Source organism: Colius striatus, chromosome 1, assembly GCF_028858725.1.
Source record: "Colius striatus isolate bColStr4 chromosome 1, bColStr4.1.hap1, whole genome shotgun sequence".
Lineage (NCBI taxonomy): Eukaryota > Metazoa > Chordata > Aves > Coliiformes > Coliidae > Colius > Colius striatus.
Window position 1 is genome coordinate 77226162 of NC_084759.1, and position 17096 is coordinate 77243257.

Here is a 17096-nt window from a genome sequence, read left to right on the forward strand (position 1 = left end):
CACCAAGGAAGGGGAGGGAGTTCTGCCCGCTCGCCCGCCTCGCCGCAGACACCCGGGAGAAGCCGCGACTCGGCGTCTCCCTGCCCGCCGCTGGGAGGGGGCCCGGGCGAGGGGCCTGCGGGCAGCGCCCCGCGTCACGTCCCCGGCTGCAGGCGACGGCAAAGCAAAATTTCCAGCGGAGTGTGCGCGACCGCGCACCCACCTCCCACAGCCACACGCGTGATCCCACTGACAGACACACCGCGTTCACAGACACCCCCGCACGCACCCACACGCCAGTACACCACGCAGAGACGCCCCTCACCCCGCACACGTCCCAGGGACGCGCAGGGACACTCTCTCACACACACGCCAGAGCGCAAAGATGCACCCTTCCCCCGCAGAAACACCTCCCGAAGCACCCGCAGGCAGGCACACCCGCACGTCCCTACTCGCAGCAACGCACCGAGCACCCTCCACGCAGACACACACCCCACAGAAACACCCTCCCCACGTCTCCTCACAACCGCCGCACACCCCGCGGACACCCCTCCCCTCCCCTCCCCGCCCCCCCGCCCCGCTTCCCCGCGCGCTGCCAAGCGCATGCGCGGCGGCGGGCGCGGAGCTGTCCGAGCGCTGAACGCGCTCCCGCCCGCCAGCCTCATTCCAGCACAGGCGCGGGGGTCCCCCGCGGCCCCCGCCCGAGCCAGCCCACCCCGTTCTCCCTCCGTCCCTCCCTCCATCCCACCCTCCGCGGCAGCGCCGACGCCTCCCTGACCAAAGAGGGGGGAAAGCAGAGCGACCCAGTAGCCCCCACCACCGTTAATAAATACTAATTTTCAAAGCGAAAGGGGAATAAAACATACCGGTAACAGAACTGCTCTCAGCGCTGTTCCTTTTTGCGTGATGCTTCTCGCGTAGTTGGGTTTCCTCTTCTTTTTCTTTCCTTTTTTTCCCCCCTTCTTTCTTTTCTTTTATTCTTTTTTTTTTTTTTTTAATATTATTATTTATTTTTCCCCTCCATCACCAAAAGCGAGGTGGAGAACGACCAGGTCTGATGCTTTGTCTCTTTTGTGCTGGCTGCTGGAGATGTGCCTAGGCTTGACCTGACCATGATTCCAAGGACTGGCACTTCTTTTTTACCCCCAGTTTGTAGAGATCCAGACCTTCTCTTCCTGATTGTCAAGAAAATTAAATTATTGCTGAATTTGGGATTCTAGGCAGCATCAGCTTACTTTTTCCCTGCATCTCTCTGGAATCGTTTCTGGGATATTTTCCAAATCATCACAGAAAGCAGGAGGAATGAACCGGCAGCTAGTGAAAATTTTGACAACCTTGTTTGCATTTTTCTTAGAGACAAACCACTTCAGGTAGGTGATACAACTCTATGTGATGATATTTGTCAAAAGACTGTGGAAATTGTAACTATAAAGATACTACGTCACATTAGTCTAGTTTGTTTGCTATATTTGAGAGTATTTTTTTTGTTCATCTATGTAGGCTACCCCTTTTACACTTGGAGACTCGTTGCTTAGTAACAAACACAAAAAATAATAATCTCAAGTTTATGTGATCTATTTCAATTTCTCTGATTCAAAGACATGATTTTTTCACATAGCATCAATATAGCTAAAAACATTTTTCTTCAGGTTATCTTACAAAATGCAAATTCTATGGTGCCACATGAGGTTGTTTAGGAAGTTGCTTTGATTCCTCCTCTTCAAGCTTTGGAAATGATTGAACCAGTTTTGTCAGGGACGCAGTTATTTGAAATTAGAGAACCAGCCCTCTGATTCTGGGAAACCCCTATATCAGACCAGTACTGTGTTCCCTTAAAGTACCAGCACATATGATCATTGTTTCTACTTTTTTTTTTTCTTTTACATTTTGTGTGTTTTACTTCAAGTGTTGACTTTTTGTGGTGCAAATCAAATAGGTCAATCTTATTAATCAAAGCACCATTTTAGCTGAAATTCATTATTATACTGTACACGGTTTTGTACCTACATGTATACATGTAAAGTGGTTTTATATGAGTATTGAGGTGACAGAGTGAAATAGTGCTTATATTCACAAGTCTGGCATCACAAGACTACTCATAACTAGTGGGTTCTGAATGAAAACAGAAGTAATTTTTACAGAACATCCCAAATAAATACACCAGGTTGGTTTTCCAGCTTTTATTTTATCAACTGAATGTTTTTAGTATTTAAGTGGGAAATATCATCTATATGTATTAAAAATAAAATATATTTTGTAATGGTACCATGTCATTGACAGAAGCAAAAAGAAGCAACTGCCCCCTGTAAATGGTACCTGAAAAAACGTGGGGAATCACACCACAAGCATTTACTATCATCTTCCCTTTTCTATTCTGGTGCTTTTGTAAAGAGATAAGACACTTAATATTTGCTTCTCATTTCAGGTGCTCACATGTATATCTACTTGGTTTACAGTTGCATATAGATACATGGAAAAAACCCCATGAAATTATCCTGAAACTAAGTAGTTCCTTTTGGGCAAATATATAAACACAGAGTGGTTAAGAAGACACAGTCATAGATGTATGTTTAATATAGCTCAATCATTATGTTGAAACATAGGTACAATGAAGTTGGGTATTTAAGAATCAAGATAATGCTTTATGATGGAATCTGTGCCTCTATACACCAAATATGACCATTTCATTCTAGTTTCTTTTTCTCTAGGGAGCAACCAGTTTCCCTAGGGAACAGCCAGTTTCCCTAGGGAAACTCCTAAATTCTCTTTCTCTGCAATTTAGAATGTGCTTGCAATATGTAATGTGCTATACACACAGCATTTTGCATGCATGATATGGTACCAGAAGTTTGGTCTCAAATCCTGAAAACAGAGATGCGTTCCAAGAGCTTGCATCTAAACACCAGCTGGTCATAATACTTATAAATCATATTACTCAAAGTTCATTGGTAAAAAAACATCTACAATCAGATGTGACTGACTCTGGAACCCTTTTTGCCATGTTGGGGAAGAATGCAGACATTCACTAGCATGATTTAAATCTTTATTGGGTACCATCTGTAAAACAGACTTATTTTTTTTTGCATCTGTATAATTTTCCAACATTAACAAAACAAATATTTTGCAGTGTTGCTTGGTGAGTGTAGCCAGCTGTTGTTTGGAAGTTTAAAACCACCTTAAACCATGGTTAACATATAGTTTTGACAGCATACACATAATTAAAACAATGATGTGAAACAGGATATCAAAGTCTCTCTAAGATTACTCTGCACATTAAGAGGAAGAGCAAATAGAATCTTCTAAAATCTTAAAGCTGTAATGAATTTCTTTTTAAAGCTGAGGGTTGTTTTCTGCATAGCAAATCGTGTCCACGCATACTACCTTAAGTACCTTAAAGATTTCAGATGAAAAAGAGACAATATTGTTCTATAAAAATATGAATTGCTACATTCATTGAATTGAGGTAATTCATTTAGTGCTATAATTTCTCCATGACTTGAACACAATACAAGCTTAATATTAGCTAATGGTGGCTAATAATTTATTTAGGACGACTTTCTGTAAAGAACATGATTCAAGATCTGGAAAATCCCCCTCACAGACCCTGTCTCCTTCAGATTTTTTGGACAAATTGATGGGAAGGACATCGGGATATGATGCTAGAATCAGGCCAAATTTTAAAGGTAAGTTTTTTATAAGACTTCTAATTAATTAATTGGTTATGTTTTGGACAAATTATAGGTTTGAAAGTTTTACCTCTGGATTCTGATTCTCTTTTCAGTAACTTGAATTTTCCAGTGTGATAGTGCCATGGATATCAGTTGATACATGGAGACAACTAGGAGAGCAGTGTAGGTAATAAGGGTCCAGAACCTGAAAACCTTCTATTCACATGACAATAGTGTTTAGCTGCCAGAAATTGCTTCTCAAGACCTTACTATTTCCATATAATAAGTAGAATTCCAGGTTCCATAGTAAAAGCTTGTCCCTGGAATTTTTTAAGCCAAGAAGACAATATCTTTAACACTTCTGTGCTGAACTGTTGTCTTCCTATAGCAGTGTCTGAAGAAAAGGTCTATGCTTTCATTCATACTGAGGACCTTCTTCCCCAAAGGAGATAAGATTCAAGGTATGAACACAGAAGATTTTATCCTGCTAATGTTGACTGAATGATGAGAATAAATTTCTCAGAATCTCTACATAATATAGAAAACATATTTTGTTTTTCACTTCCATGATTCCCCTGTTTTTTCTCCAAAATTTGGGCTGAGTTGTAAACAGTCTCCATGACCGCCATTCCAGTACAAAACAGGCTGTGAACTGGAGGCTTCTTTTACAACCATTACTATTCACAGCAAGTTTTCCTTGCTGTAGTCCTGTAAATCCTTACAGAATTGAGAACAGAATGTCTTGTGGCCTTGAATGAAAGTAGATGGGAGAGAGATTTTCATTGCAAATATACAGCATTTCTGGAGACCCCTATAAATCTCCTCAAACTGACTTTTCTGTGCCATTTTAAAGATCAGAATGTGATTTTACTTTGAAAACTGAGAAAAAACTTCATTCCTTAACAAATCCATTGCTGATGTATGTTGTCAATCGGCTTTGGTCACTGAAATGCATGTTTTCCTGTATTAAGCCTTGTTAGCAATGCTGTGAAATTTGATAACAACTGGAAAAAACAAGAATTTCTTAGGCAGTGAATGAACTGTTAGGAAAGAAAAAGCTTGCATGTCAAAGAGAAAAATGTTTAATTAAGTTTAGATCAAAGATCAGTTTCCTCTCTCTGTTCCATATGTGCAAATTTCAAAATTTGGAACAAAGTGACTTTTTTGACCGCTTCCTATGCCTGAATGGTGAAGAACTTAGTATAGTTTTCAGATCCAAAGATTTGAAAGCTGACAAGTTAAAAGATCTCTAGTCTGGGAAATCTTAAGTTTTAATTTCACAATACTTTTTAAAGTGCTTATTGAGTTCCTAATCTGGACTCTATGTTAGCTAGTAGTAATATTTCATTAGGCTCTTAATTTATTTTTTCGTGGGTTTGCATGAGTATTAATGAAGTTTTGGAGAACGCAAATGAACACAGAAATTGCCTGAATTGAGCAATGTAGCAATCATGAAGAACTTATTCCTACCCTTTATATGGGAAGGACTCTAAAAGAAGACTTCTGCTTCATCTCTTGTAGCTCTGATAAAACCAGAAATAGTAGCAATGTCTGTACATAGGATGGCTTAAAGGCAGCTTTTTATTGCCTCTCAGTATGTGTCTAAAACCATTTCATGAAAACCAGAGTAGGAGACAGATTCACAGATGCCCTCCCCTGGTGTTCAAGTGAGAAGAGCAGTTCTGGTGTGCACGATATTGTATGGTGCATATTGAGATGTTTGACAGACATTGTTTCCCTCCAAGTCCAATGGTCTGTTTGTGTGCCTAAAGTGAAGCTGCTGCCTGATGGCATCTATGAACTCTTAATGTCAAATAATCTGACATTTCTTATTTTTAATTTTTTTATTGTCACTTTCCAGAGCAGGATGGTACTTTGCAACAGTTTGTACTTGAACAGATATTCAGCTTTTTTTCATAGCTTCACATCTGTGAGCTCTCATGGACCTCTCAGTCTTCTGGTGAAGGGTCTGAAAGGTTTTCTTGTTCTTTGCTGTATTCCTTTGGAAGGCTATTTTGTATCACAGAGTTCAGAACTAGAGAGTTAAATCATACAGTCTCAGAATTCACAGCGTCAGTGATGCAAACCTTGTTAGCTGATAACTATTTTTATTAGTTGATATGGTGTGCACCCTTATTCTAGTTGGTCAAGTTTTCATAACTTTTTGTAAAAAATTAAAAGACTTATTGCGCTATATTGCATATTTTTTCCCTTTGAAAGGATAGGAAGTGCCCCTGTAAAGAGGTAAAAAGAAATTTATCTTGCATGGAGTTAAGTATTTTAAAGATATTTTTTGTCACTATAATATGAATGGTTTCTAATATTCATTAATCTGAGATCTTTTTTGGGATATGAGCTATTGTACAATACTGATATTCTAAATCATATAAATGGATGGCTGAATGAAACATTGAACAATGACCTTGTATTTTAAGGTAGGAAGTTTTAAGAATAAAAGAAGTCTGCAGAAACAACGGTTTAAAGTAGAGATCTGCTATCTTTGCATGTAATCTGGAGATACTATTTTTTTCCAGTGTTTCAAAAAGATGTGGATTAAGATATTTGTGCCACTATTCATGCATTGTCTAGCATTTTCTGCTTTAAACTGGTTACACAGTATTCTTTGAGTCCACCATAGGCATTTTAAAGTGTCAGAAAACTGATTTCATAGAAAGGCAACTGAGTACAACTCATTTATCTTATACCACTGATTACAGAATAATTAAATGTACTTTTATGACTAGTATGGATTACTGGAAAACAACAGCTATTTGATTAATTTGTGGAATAAAGGCTACGCATTCTGAAGAGGGAGGAATATTCTACTTACTGGAACAAGGTGTTTTATCCAGATAAAGCATTTCATTGCTAGCTACTGCTTTTCCCTAACTTGCTCTTGAGAATTAGAGTATTCAGGAACACAGTGGAAGAGCAATAGGTGAATATATAAATGTTTAAACATCAGCAACAGGGTTCTTTTGTTTTTTAGTGTTTTGTTATTTTTTTTTTAAATGTGTCAGATACTGAAAGATACTTTCTTTCTTATTCTATCTTTCTGTCTTATACAATCATTTGAAAGCAGAGGAGAAGAGTTCTGGTTCTTCTTGACAAACCAAGAGATTGGGTACAAAATGGCCAGGCACTGAGAGGGACTCTTCTTGTGATGAACAGCCAGAGAAAAGTGCCAGAGTGACAGCTCTCAAAATTGCCTTTCTTTAATCACTGCTTGTCAGATACTTAATGCATACTTTTTAATCTTACACTTATCTTTTATTGAATCTGAATAGGCTAATAATTTGTGTAAGGACACAGAGGGGAATATTTTTAAATGTAAATATGAACACTGCAATCTAGTACTAATTGAAGTCCCTAAGAGCCTTTGACAGCAAACATACACTCATGGTTCTTTGAGTTGATTTGCTTTTTCTTCTTCAATTATAAGGTCAGTTGAGCATGGTTTCTTAAAATAATAAAAAGTGAAACCTGCATGATGTACTTTTTACATGATTACTATTAATGGTATTTTTTTAAATGGTAAACAACAATAACAAATCAGAGTGATACCTTTCTCTTTCTCCAGTGCTCACATTTTTTTCCCTTCAACAAAACCAGAAATAGCAGCACAGGGCACCCGTATTACAAAACTAGCCAAAAATGTACTTTCTTGTTCTTGGAAACCAGAGATAGTGAGGTGGCATCTTAGATTAATGTATATTCAGCTCAGGTTCTCTCAAAGCACTGGGTGCAATGCCATGATACAAAAGGTCAATCTACAACTTAATCACAACATTATATGTGAGGCTAATGGAAAGTCAACTTGAATTTCAAATTTTCTAGCAGATATTGGCCTTCAGAGGTTACTAAAGTGTTTCTACTTTTTCATATCTTCATCTTCTAAAACTATTTGAAATCTAAACATAAGTTAGAAATGATCAGCTAGAGAAAACTATTCATATATTATATATATTACTATATCCTTTATGACAAAAATTTTAAGTAGTGGCTGTCATGCATTGAGTGGATTGTCACCAAGAGCTCCAGAAAGTGTGTTAACTCTTGGTATGGAAAATGTGATGAATACGATAGTGATTTTCTTTCATATTGAATTTAGTTCTATGTTTTAGACACATTATTTCCCATTAAGTCATTATTTACTAAAGAATATTCTGATTTTTATGGAATTAAATGGAGGTGTGCAGCAACAGTGCCCCATTAATATTACCCTCATCACTGGATGGTGCAATGCAGTGTGAATTAATGTACTCAAAAGCTTATATTTCTGAGCTCACGGAAGTCTTGCTAGAGGTAGTTGTAAAAGATTACTCTGTGATTACAGTGGTGTAATGCCACTTTCATGCCAAGTTACTGGGTTTATATCTGAATAATAAACACATGGACTAAGTAATTTACTGAAAATTAGCTTAACAACTGTTACAGGAGGTGGCTTATACACTTTAATACTTTAACTCCTTGGCAGCAAGAGTCAGTTTTGTCCATATGTTCAAGCCTATTGCTTATTTGTTTAGCCCCTGAGTTGACCAATAATGAAATTCTTTAAAAAGTATGAATAGAAAACACTGAATGACATTTAAAGGTGAATTTAATGACTTCAGGCTTAACAAAGCAGCTTCTGTTTATGTTCAAAGATGAGGAATTTTCTGCAAAGATTGACTCTAATTTAGACAAGACATTTCACAATAAATACAACCTGTAAATACAGATAAAAGTTGCAAAAAATACCTAAGATAGCATGTGGGGCTGCAATGATTTGTTCTTTCCAAGGCCAGACTTCAATTTCTAACAACTACTGGCCATGAAGTCATGTGCAGTGAGCATCCTGCACTAGGCTATTTTCCACATAGTTCAAAGGCTCTGAGAGCCATGGCTTATGGAGACACAAATCCTATTCAGGCATGACAGCATGTAGTAAGGAAGTGCACGGTGTTGGTGCATTCACTTTTTAGGGCATGGACTGCAGGTTCACTTTTGTAGAAGAGAGACTACAAGGCCATTTTTTTGATGAGTCCAGGCCATTGCACTCTCTGAATACAGTTTGCTTGAGATGTACATGCATCCATTATTACTGTGGTATTTTTCTGATTTCTGGTTTATTTTCTGCCTTAAAACACATATACAACTTTATACTTTTTTACAGATGAACCTGTGTAAACACATCTCATTGCATAGTTAGATGCCATACAAGGAGCCTTATTCGTGGGATGTCGGAATTGTTTGGTTCTGGTTTATTTTTCTTCAACTACAAAAATGTAGCTAAGGAAATTATATTCAGCCCATACTCTAGGCATACACGTTTTCATGCAGAAACCTTTTTACCACAATTATACAAGCATTCTTTTAATTGTGTTTCTTTTAAAACTGCTATGGAACTTGACCTTTTCCCCCTTTCTTTAGTTTAAAGTTCTTTCTCAGAACATGAGTAAAACGGGGGAATAGCATGACTAGTTAAGTTATGTCTAGGCTTCCAGACAAATAGGGCCAGAGAGCAAGGTGAAGTGGCCCTTCTGATTATCTACAATGCTTAGATATTTTCTCATTCCCTGGATTTCTTTCTGAGCTTCCTGCAGCTAGCTCCCTCTAAAGTAAGTATGCATCAGGGTAGAGCACAAGGTAACCACTGCTGCTTGGTATCCAAGTTGAGGATCTGTCTCTGGTCTTCTTTTATATTTAAAAGATTAGCCACAATAATCCTTTACCATATTTGGGTGTTGCCTTTGTTCAGAACCAATTATTTATTTAAGAGATATCAATGCATTTGGCTGTTAACATGGAATAAACATGTATAAACTGCCAAGGGAATTTATGAGAAACAAATGTCAATGCAGAGTGTAAGACCTTTGATATCAAAGCAGGAGACACTACATTGTTTTGATCATGTTCTAATTTAATATTTTTTTTAATCACATCCGGTGTCATGTTTAGATTTACATTTTTTATACAGTTGAAGCTAATACCCTTGGGCTGCTCATTAAGCACCTTGTTATGTTTTGACTATCTTAGAAAACATGCAATTTATGTATAGAATATATCAAAATCTGTACACTTAATTTACTAGAAATATACACACATATGAACAGAAAATCTATTACATCCAGTGATATAATAACTGGGTATATATATCTACAAAACAGAAATATGCTGTTTTATTAGACAGATTAATTATATTTCTTTCCCCTCTGGAAATATGAAGATAAATATGATTAAGTAATCAGAAAATCTATGTTGGATGGTTCCACTTCCAAACATACATTTCACAGACTTTCACAGAAATGAGTGATTTTCATAGTCTGCAGAGAAGAGCCCCTATATGATACACACAGGGTAGTATAGGGTCTGACACAGTTCTAAGATGAGGATTGTATGTTATCTGGCATAAATAGTGTCCTTCCAATGTCATAAACACCAAGTCCATGGTTAAAAAAAAAAATCAAGATTTACAGAAATAAAAAGGCTCTGATTCTGGAAACCGTGCAAGAACTGAGCAGTACAGTTCATGAGAAGGAAATACCATTCTCCAAGTATTCAGTTACTTGAAAGGGTTAAATCAGAGCAGCCTAGTGACTTATCTGAACTGTGTCAGCTATCAGCAGTCTTCAAGTATGGCAAGAGCATGAAGACACATAGATTACTCCTTATTTCCCACCTACATGTCAGCATCTGGGAAGAGTGAATAAAGGGTTTATGAATGAATAAAAGAAGAAAGCTTTTAAAACAGGACTTAGATAAATCTGCAGACAAACCCCCTTGGAAATCCCCAATCTACCTGCTGTGTGACACTGGCAGTGCATTACTGGTTTTTTTAAAAGTTCCTCAGATTCTCTCAGTTCTGCTCTTGACTGCACCCAGAACTGACCCAGGCTTCCTCACTTAGCACTCTGCCTGCTCGTAAACCAAATCAAGAGTTTGCAGGTAATGCGCTGCTCCACCTCCACCTCCCTGTAGGAACCAGGTGACTCAGAGCTTGCCTTATATTCCACAGGAAAAGGGGTCCTGTTAGCGTGGATCTGTGTTCACTTAAAGAAACCCCACAAACACAAAACAGTGTCTATGGGTAGCCTGTCTTCTGCAATATACAGAAGATTTTTGGTCCTGTTTCCTCTCAGCTGAAAGACTTAGTATCTGATCCTCAAAAGACTATACATGATTCTGAGTGTGCTGTTTTGCAGCACAGAATTCAGAATTCACTAAGACAAGGAGAAAATACAAGGGAAACATGACTTTTCAACCTTACAATGTAGATGCTTGTCTGAGAGGGGGAAACAACCATTTTGATGTAATGCATAGAAGTGATTGTTGTACCTGTTAGACCTTAGGAGCACCTGATGTGATTGTTACAGAAAATGTTTTAAGGACAAGGACTGAGAGCCAGTACTTCTCTCGCTCTTCCTGATAATTGCCCTGACCACTAAGATGCAAATATGCTTGAGTGCACTTTCTTTCTCTCAAAATGTTGTATCCTACGTACTTTGCTGCACAACTTGCTGGGTTTAATAGACTATCTACACCTATCAAATATTTTTAGAAGTGGCTGTAGCTGCACTTTAGGAATCCCAACTCCTCTGAATAGGATACAGTGACATATATCCCATTTTATTTTCAGAGAAATCCACAGCCTTGTAATCTAGGAGGTGCAAGTTTGCATCCCTTCAATATGAGAGAGGGGTGCAAACTTCTAGAAAGGACTCTTTCTGCATGAAATCTCTCACTGTTTTGTTATTGGCTGTAAAAGTGGCTGTTTTAGAAAGAAAAACTGAAATTCTTGATTGATTTTTCAAAGTAAGGCCATGTGCGTTGACTTGGTGCCCAATGCTCTGAGCAGTACATCCTGAATAAGGCGCCTAGGAGTTAGGTGGTGGAGTTACCATCCCTGGAGATATTTAAAAGATGTGGTGCTGAGGGACATGTAGTGGGCTTGGCAGTGTGAGGTTAATGGTTGGACTTCATGATTTTAAAGATTTTTTTCCCAATCAAAACATTTCTATGATTCAAACATTCATGATTGAAAACATTTCTATGATTCAAACATGCTGAAAAGCATGCCCCTAAAGACCCCATTGCAAATTATTTGCTGTCTGCAAGTGGTACTCCATGTATGAAGCATCATGCTCTGCCCCATCCATAGACTATACGAGGCCCTTAAGGCTCCCATCCAAGTGCCTGGTGTTGCGCACTAAAGCATCAGACACTGCAACTCCTTCTACCTGTCACAGGGCTGAGATTTTTTTTTGATCTAGCAAACAGTGGGCTGTCCAGGGAAGCACAGTAGTGCTATGATATTGTTCTGTGAAAACTAATAACCCCCACCTGTGTGGTTTTGTATCTCCAAAGTCCAGGACTTCTTGGAAGCAACTGGGCACATCCGTGACTAGTTAAATTTTTAGTACTTACCTTAAAGAATTGTAGCTGACATTCAATTGTTACATCATGGATGAACAAACTCATTCTTCTTCCATCTCAGGAATGCAACTGTGGGTTATCTCTCTTGTTTTTGTATTTAGGGAAATACAATTGAGAAGAGGCTAAATGTTTTCTTCAAATTAGCATAGTTAGGCAGGGAAAACCTAGGATTAAAATTTATCAGATCGATACTCGTTATGTTAGTCTGCCTGTAATGACTGCATTCCCAATATGTGCTGTCTTTCTGTCTTTGTCTTAGGCTCTAAAACTGTCTTATCAGGATTCTTCTTTCTTCTTTTCCTATTTGCTATGTCTGATAAACAATTAGTCCTAAATAACAAATAAAATACAAATGCTTTCATTGGAATGTTGCTATAAACTCTTACACTGAAATTTAAAACAGTTGTTGAAGAATTGCATGCAAATTACATGCACAGGGCCAAACCACAAGTGTATGTAAAATCTCTTTTTGCCAAATGTGAATGTAGCCTCTTGCCTGTGCATAGACACATGCACATACTCTCCCCTATGACAAACCAAAATGAAGATGCGGCCACTGCACATAAGAGTTTTGGAATGCATCCATTTTTCTTTTCAGTGATATTCCATCAGATGGAGCAGTCTGAGGTGTCAAAAAATGTTGGTCAGTCTGATTCTAAAAGTCATTCTAAAAAAAAAGGTTGGCTCTGTATTTTTGAGAATAATTTTCCAGCTCTTTGGTGCCATACTGGTGAGAATTTTGTATTTTTCACACTTCTGAAGTATAGTAAGCACTTGAGGTAATGCACACACAATCTGTTAAAATCAGATTATAAATCCTTTTTTTTTCTTAAATGAAATTTAAAAATCAGTTTGTCAAAGTCACACATAAATAAGGACAGATTCAAGTCAAAGAGCTCCTTAGTGTGGATATTGTCTTATTTAGTTGACTTTGTAGAAGACTCCTACTCAACATTTCTACTGGTAGTGATCAACAGTGATGAGTTGGAGGCCTGTGGCTAGTGGGGTTCCACAGGGGTTGGTTCTGGGTCCAGTCTTGTTCAACATCTTCATCAACGACCGGGATGAGGGGACAGAATATACCCTCGGCAAGTTCCCTAATAACACCAAACTGGGAGGACTGGCTGATTCCCCAGAAGGCTGTGCTGCCATTCAGTGGGATCTTGACCGGCTTGAGGGTTAGCCAGAGAGGAACCTCGTGAGGTTCAACAAGGACAAGTGCAGAGTCCTGCACCTAAGGAGGAACAACCTCATGCACCAGTAGAGACTGGAGGTTGGATTTCTGGAGAGACCCTTTGTGGAGAGGGACCTGAGAGTTCTGGTTGAAAACAAATTAAACATGAGCCAGCAATGTGCCTTTGTGATCAGTAAGGCCAATGGCATCCTGGGATGCATCAAGAAGAGTGTGGCCAGCAGGTCCAGGGAGATTCTTCTCCCCCTCTACTCTGCTCTGGTGAGGTCTCCTCTAGAGTCCTGTGTCCAGTTCTGGGCTCCTCAGCTCAAGAGAGACAGGGAACTTCTGGAGAGAGTCCAGTGGAAGAGCACCAAGATGATCAGGAGATGGGAGCATCTGTTTTATAAGGAAAGGTTGTGAGACCACGAGCTATTTACAAGAGAAGATTGAAAGAAGAGCTTATTAACAGTTATAAATACCTAAAGGGCAGATGTTGAGAGGATGGGACGAGTTCCCAGTGACAGGACAAGGGGTAATGTGCACAATCTGGAACACAGGAACTTCCACTTGAACATGAGGAAAAACTTCCTTCCTATGAGGGTGAGGGAGCCCTGGCACAGGCTGCCCAGGGAGGGTGTGGAGTCTCCTTCTCTGGAGGTTTTCCAAACCCATCTGAATGCATTCTTGTGTGACCTGATCTAGGTGAAGCTGCTTTAACAGGGTTTTGGACTGGATGATCTCTAGAATTCCCTTCCAACCCCCATGATTCTGTGGTTCTGTGAAACCAGAAAAAGACTGGATGCCCTGACCCTGCAACACACTTGATGTCAGAGGAGTGCTGAGGCTATGTAAAAGCCATGTGAGGCTCCTCACTTCAACGCAGTGAGCATCCTGCATCTCAGAGCTTCTTTGGTATTGATAAAAAAGTAATCCAGTCAGTTTAGAAGATGTTTATTTTCTAGACTGATGAAGAATTCTTATTCCCTCTGCCATTCTTACAGTCATTTATTTTAGGAAGAACTGACATATGAAAAAAATGCCAGTGAAAGACACCCAAGAAGTGCCTTCAAATGCCTTGCATTTAAAAAACAGAACCTTTTTGGTATTCAGTATGTGAGAGACTACATAGGAGGTTCTCAAAGGGAGGGGATATATGTGAAAGGGAGGGATAAGAGGCTGAGCTAAACATGCAACAGATAAACTGATGGGAGCATTGAAGCTGAGTCAGGAGGGAGGAATTAATTTCAAAGAAATATTCTACACAGATTGTATGGAAATTAGTTGAACTATACGGAGCTAAAAATGGGAAAACTTTGAAAATTAAAGGAAAGTTGTTTTTTTTTTTTTGTACTAGATGTGGTGAATATATGGGTCTGTGTCTCTCTGACCAGTTGCAGATTGCTATCTATACCAGCCCTTGACTATTTCTGTTGTCGTTTGTCCCTATGCCTGAGCCACCCCATTTGTCTAAATCCCATTGTTCATCTGTGTCCCATGTATCATTTGGTTTGTAATTCCCTAGCAGCCATAAATCAATGTCTGCTCAGTAATGTCAGTTACTTCTATTTTTCTTCAAGTCCTGCATATGCCTTCTGACAGTAAAGCAAGGAACATTATGGAAATATTAAAGGAAAAGCTGGTGGAGTTGTGGAATAAAGCAAATATCTGAGGCTCATCAGAAGAAGGAGTTAAAATCAATTCTGAGACCTCTTTGTGGCCAAAAAGAGAGGTATTGACCAAGCCCTGTGTTTGAGACTGTGCCTATTGACACTTCTAACTGAGCTTCCATTAATTTCTGCAGCACAATATCAGAACCCCAGAGCTGGAACAACGCAAGAAATATTCTGAGAGAAAGGAACAAAGCACCAATTGAGTGTTTTAAAATAAATGTTTTGTGATGAATACACTGAGCAGAATGAAGCAGTTCATTCTGACTGAAAACAGAAACCTAGACTAGTTGACAACATTTTAATACTATTATTAATATTCCTTTTTCATTAAGTAGATTTTCCCTCCTGCCTTCTCTTCTCAGCAAATATTTTTTATCTTGTGGTTCCATGCAGTCTCTTAGATGAGTTGGCTACCCTGACTTCATAAAACATTATTAAAAATAAGATTACCCAGGAGGAGTTTGGCTGACCCTGTGCTGGAGTACAGATTTCATAACTAGAGATGTAATACTATCTTTTATTTAACCACGTTTAGGAGTGTCCCAGGTCTCTGCACACATTATGTGGTTCACATGCCAATCAGTAGTGAAGAGTTCTGTCTTGATTAATGTAAAGCAACTCAGCAATTTCTCAGAATCAGATACGAGGAGCATTTCCACTACCTGCTCCCAGTAAGGCTGAGAGTTTCTGCCTTTCCATTTGCTCACTTCAGTGAGTGCTGTTATGTGGTAAGTAAAGAAGTAGGTGCCTGAGTCTTTTCATGTTGTAAGAAAGGCAAACAATTACATTTCCCCAAATATCACCCATTGCTGTGTTGCATTGGAGGAAGAAAGATTTCAGAAGGAGATGTTCTGCAGTGAGGTGCTTGCCATGACTTGGAATGGAAAGATTTGAAATAAAAATAGAGAGCTCAGAGAAAAAAATAATAATTTGATGGACATATGAAGAATTAAAGCATTTTTTAATATTTTCAATGCTGACAAAAGTACTTATGTAACTTTTCACTGTAGGTTTGTAGTTCCAGTGGGAAGTTTCTGGTTTTCTGATTCACTTTTTTAAAGATTTATTTCCACAGACTCATTTGTACATGGAAGGCTTTAGATCTGGGACTGGCTGCACTCAGTCACAACTATGACTGAGGCTTGTGTAGAAATATCTTAGCTTTCAAGTAATTTGCTTGGAGGTGCTCTGTGCCACACCAAGATGACACAGAGATCAGCACAAGCTATAATGCCTGAGGTTAATGGCCTCCAGTGAATATCAGCCTGCCATGACCACGTTGGTATCAGCCCTCAGACTGCCTTTGTGAAAACCAGCTGTAGTGCATTTATACAATCCATTGTGACTGCTATGGCTAGATAGTCTTTGTAGACTAGCTGGGTAAATCAGGAGCATGTCAAGTGTTTAAAGGGCTTTTCATTTCTGAGCTCCTGGTTTCTGGAGTGAAATAAAATAATGCTGGAAAATTGTTCATGTGCAATGTCTATTAGATAACCTCTGTGGAAATATCCCACTGCACCTCAGAGCTGACAGTAATATACGTTCCTGTTATCAGCCTCAGCAGAAAGAGTTAGGGAAGAATGAACACATGGTATGGACTATCCTGTAATACCAAATGCAGAACTGAAGAGATTCTGTAGTGTGAAACTTACCTTCCTCTACCAGAGCTGGATCTGTGGACAAAGACATTCACTGAATGTGAAACATGCCAATCCAACAATTTTCACAAGTACTTTAAGGCACAAAAAGGTGCATCTTAGCAGGGATTCTCCTTCTGTGAAATGTTGATAGGATTTTACCAGCATGACTCCCGTTACAGTCAGCAATAGTCCCACAGCTAAAAACTCACATAGCACTTCAGAAATTGATTACTCACTGTCTGACCTCAGACTACGTCAAGGTATATATATAGATGGCTTTATCTGTACTTACTCCAGACACATTTTCTTTGTGTGACTCATTCTGTAATCACCTGGATCTGACAATCACTGGAGTATTTGTCTTGTGAGGCCTCAGAGGTATTTTACTGAAGAAGAACTTTCAATTTTATAGTGTCACATGCCCTTTTTATATCCAGGTCATGTCACAAGGCTGTATTTTTGCTCACATGTTCTCTCAGGTAAACCAAGTAAAGGGAAGCAGCTTAAATGTAGATGTAAGAGATCTCTTGATGCCATTTTGTTTATGTGT

At 38.9% G+C, this 17096-nt stretch overlaps 1 protein-coding gene across 2 annotated transcripts in view; it reads left to right on the top strand.

Moving 5' to 3' along the window:
* Positions 1-1281: 1281 nt before the first annotated feature.
* Positions 1282-17096, top strand: part of GLRA2 (glycine receptor alpha 2) — a 128372-nt gene continuing 112557 nt past the window's right edge. For both annotated transcript variants that reach the window (XM_010209301.2, XM_010209374.2), the window contains exons 1-2: positions 1282-1349; positions 3529-3662. In XM_010209301.2, coding sequence (XP_010207603.1) covers positions 1282-1349; positions 3529-3662 — 202 coding nt within the window. The remainder of the gene's footprint in view (positions 1350-3528; positions 3663-17096) is intronic.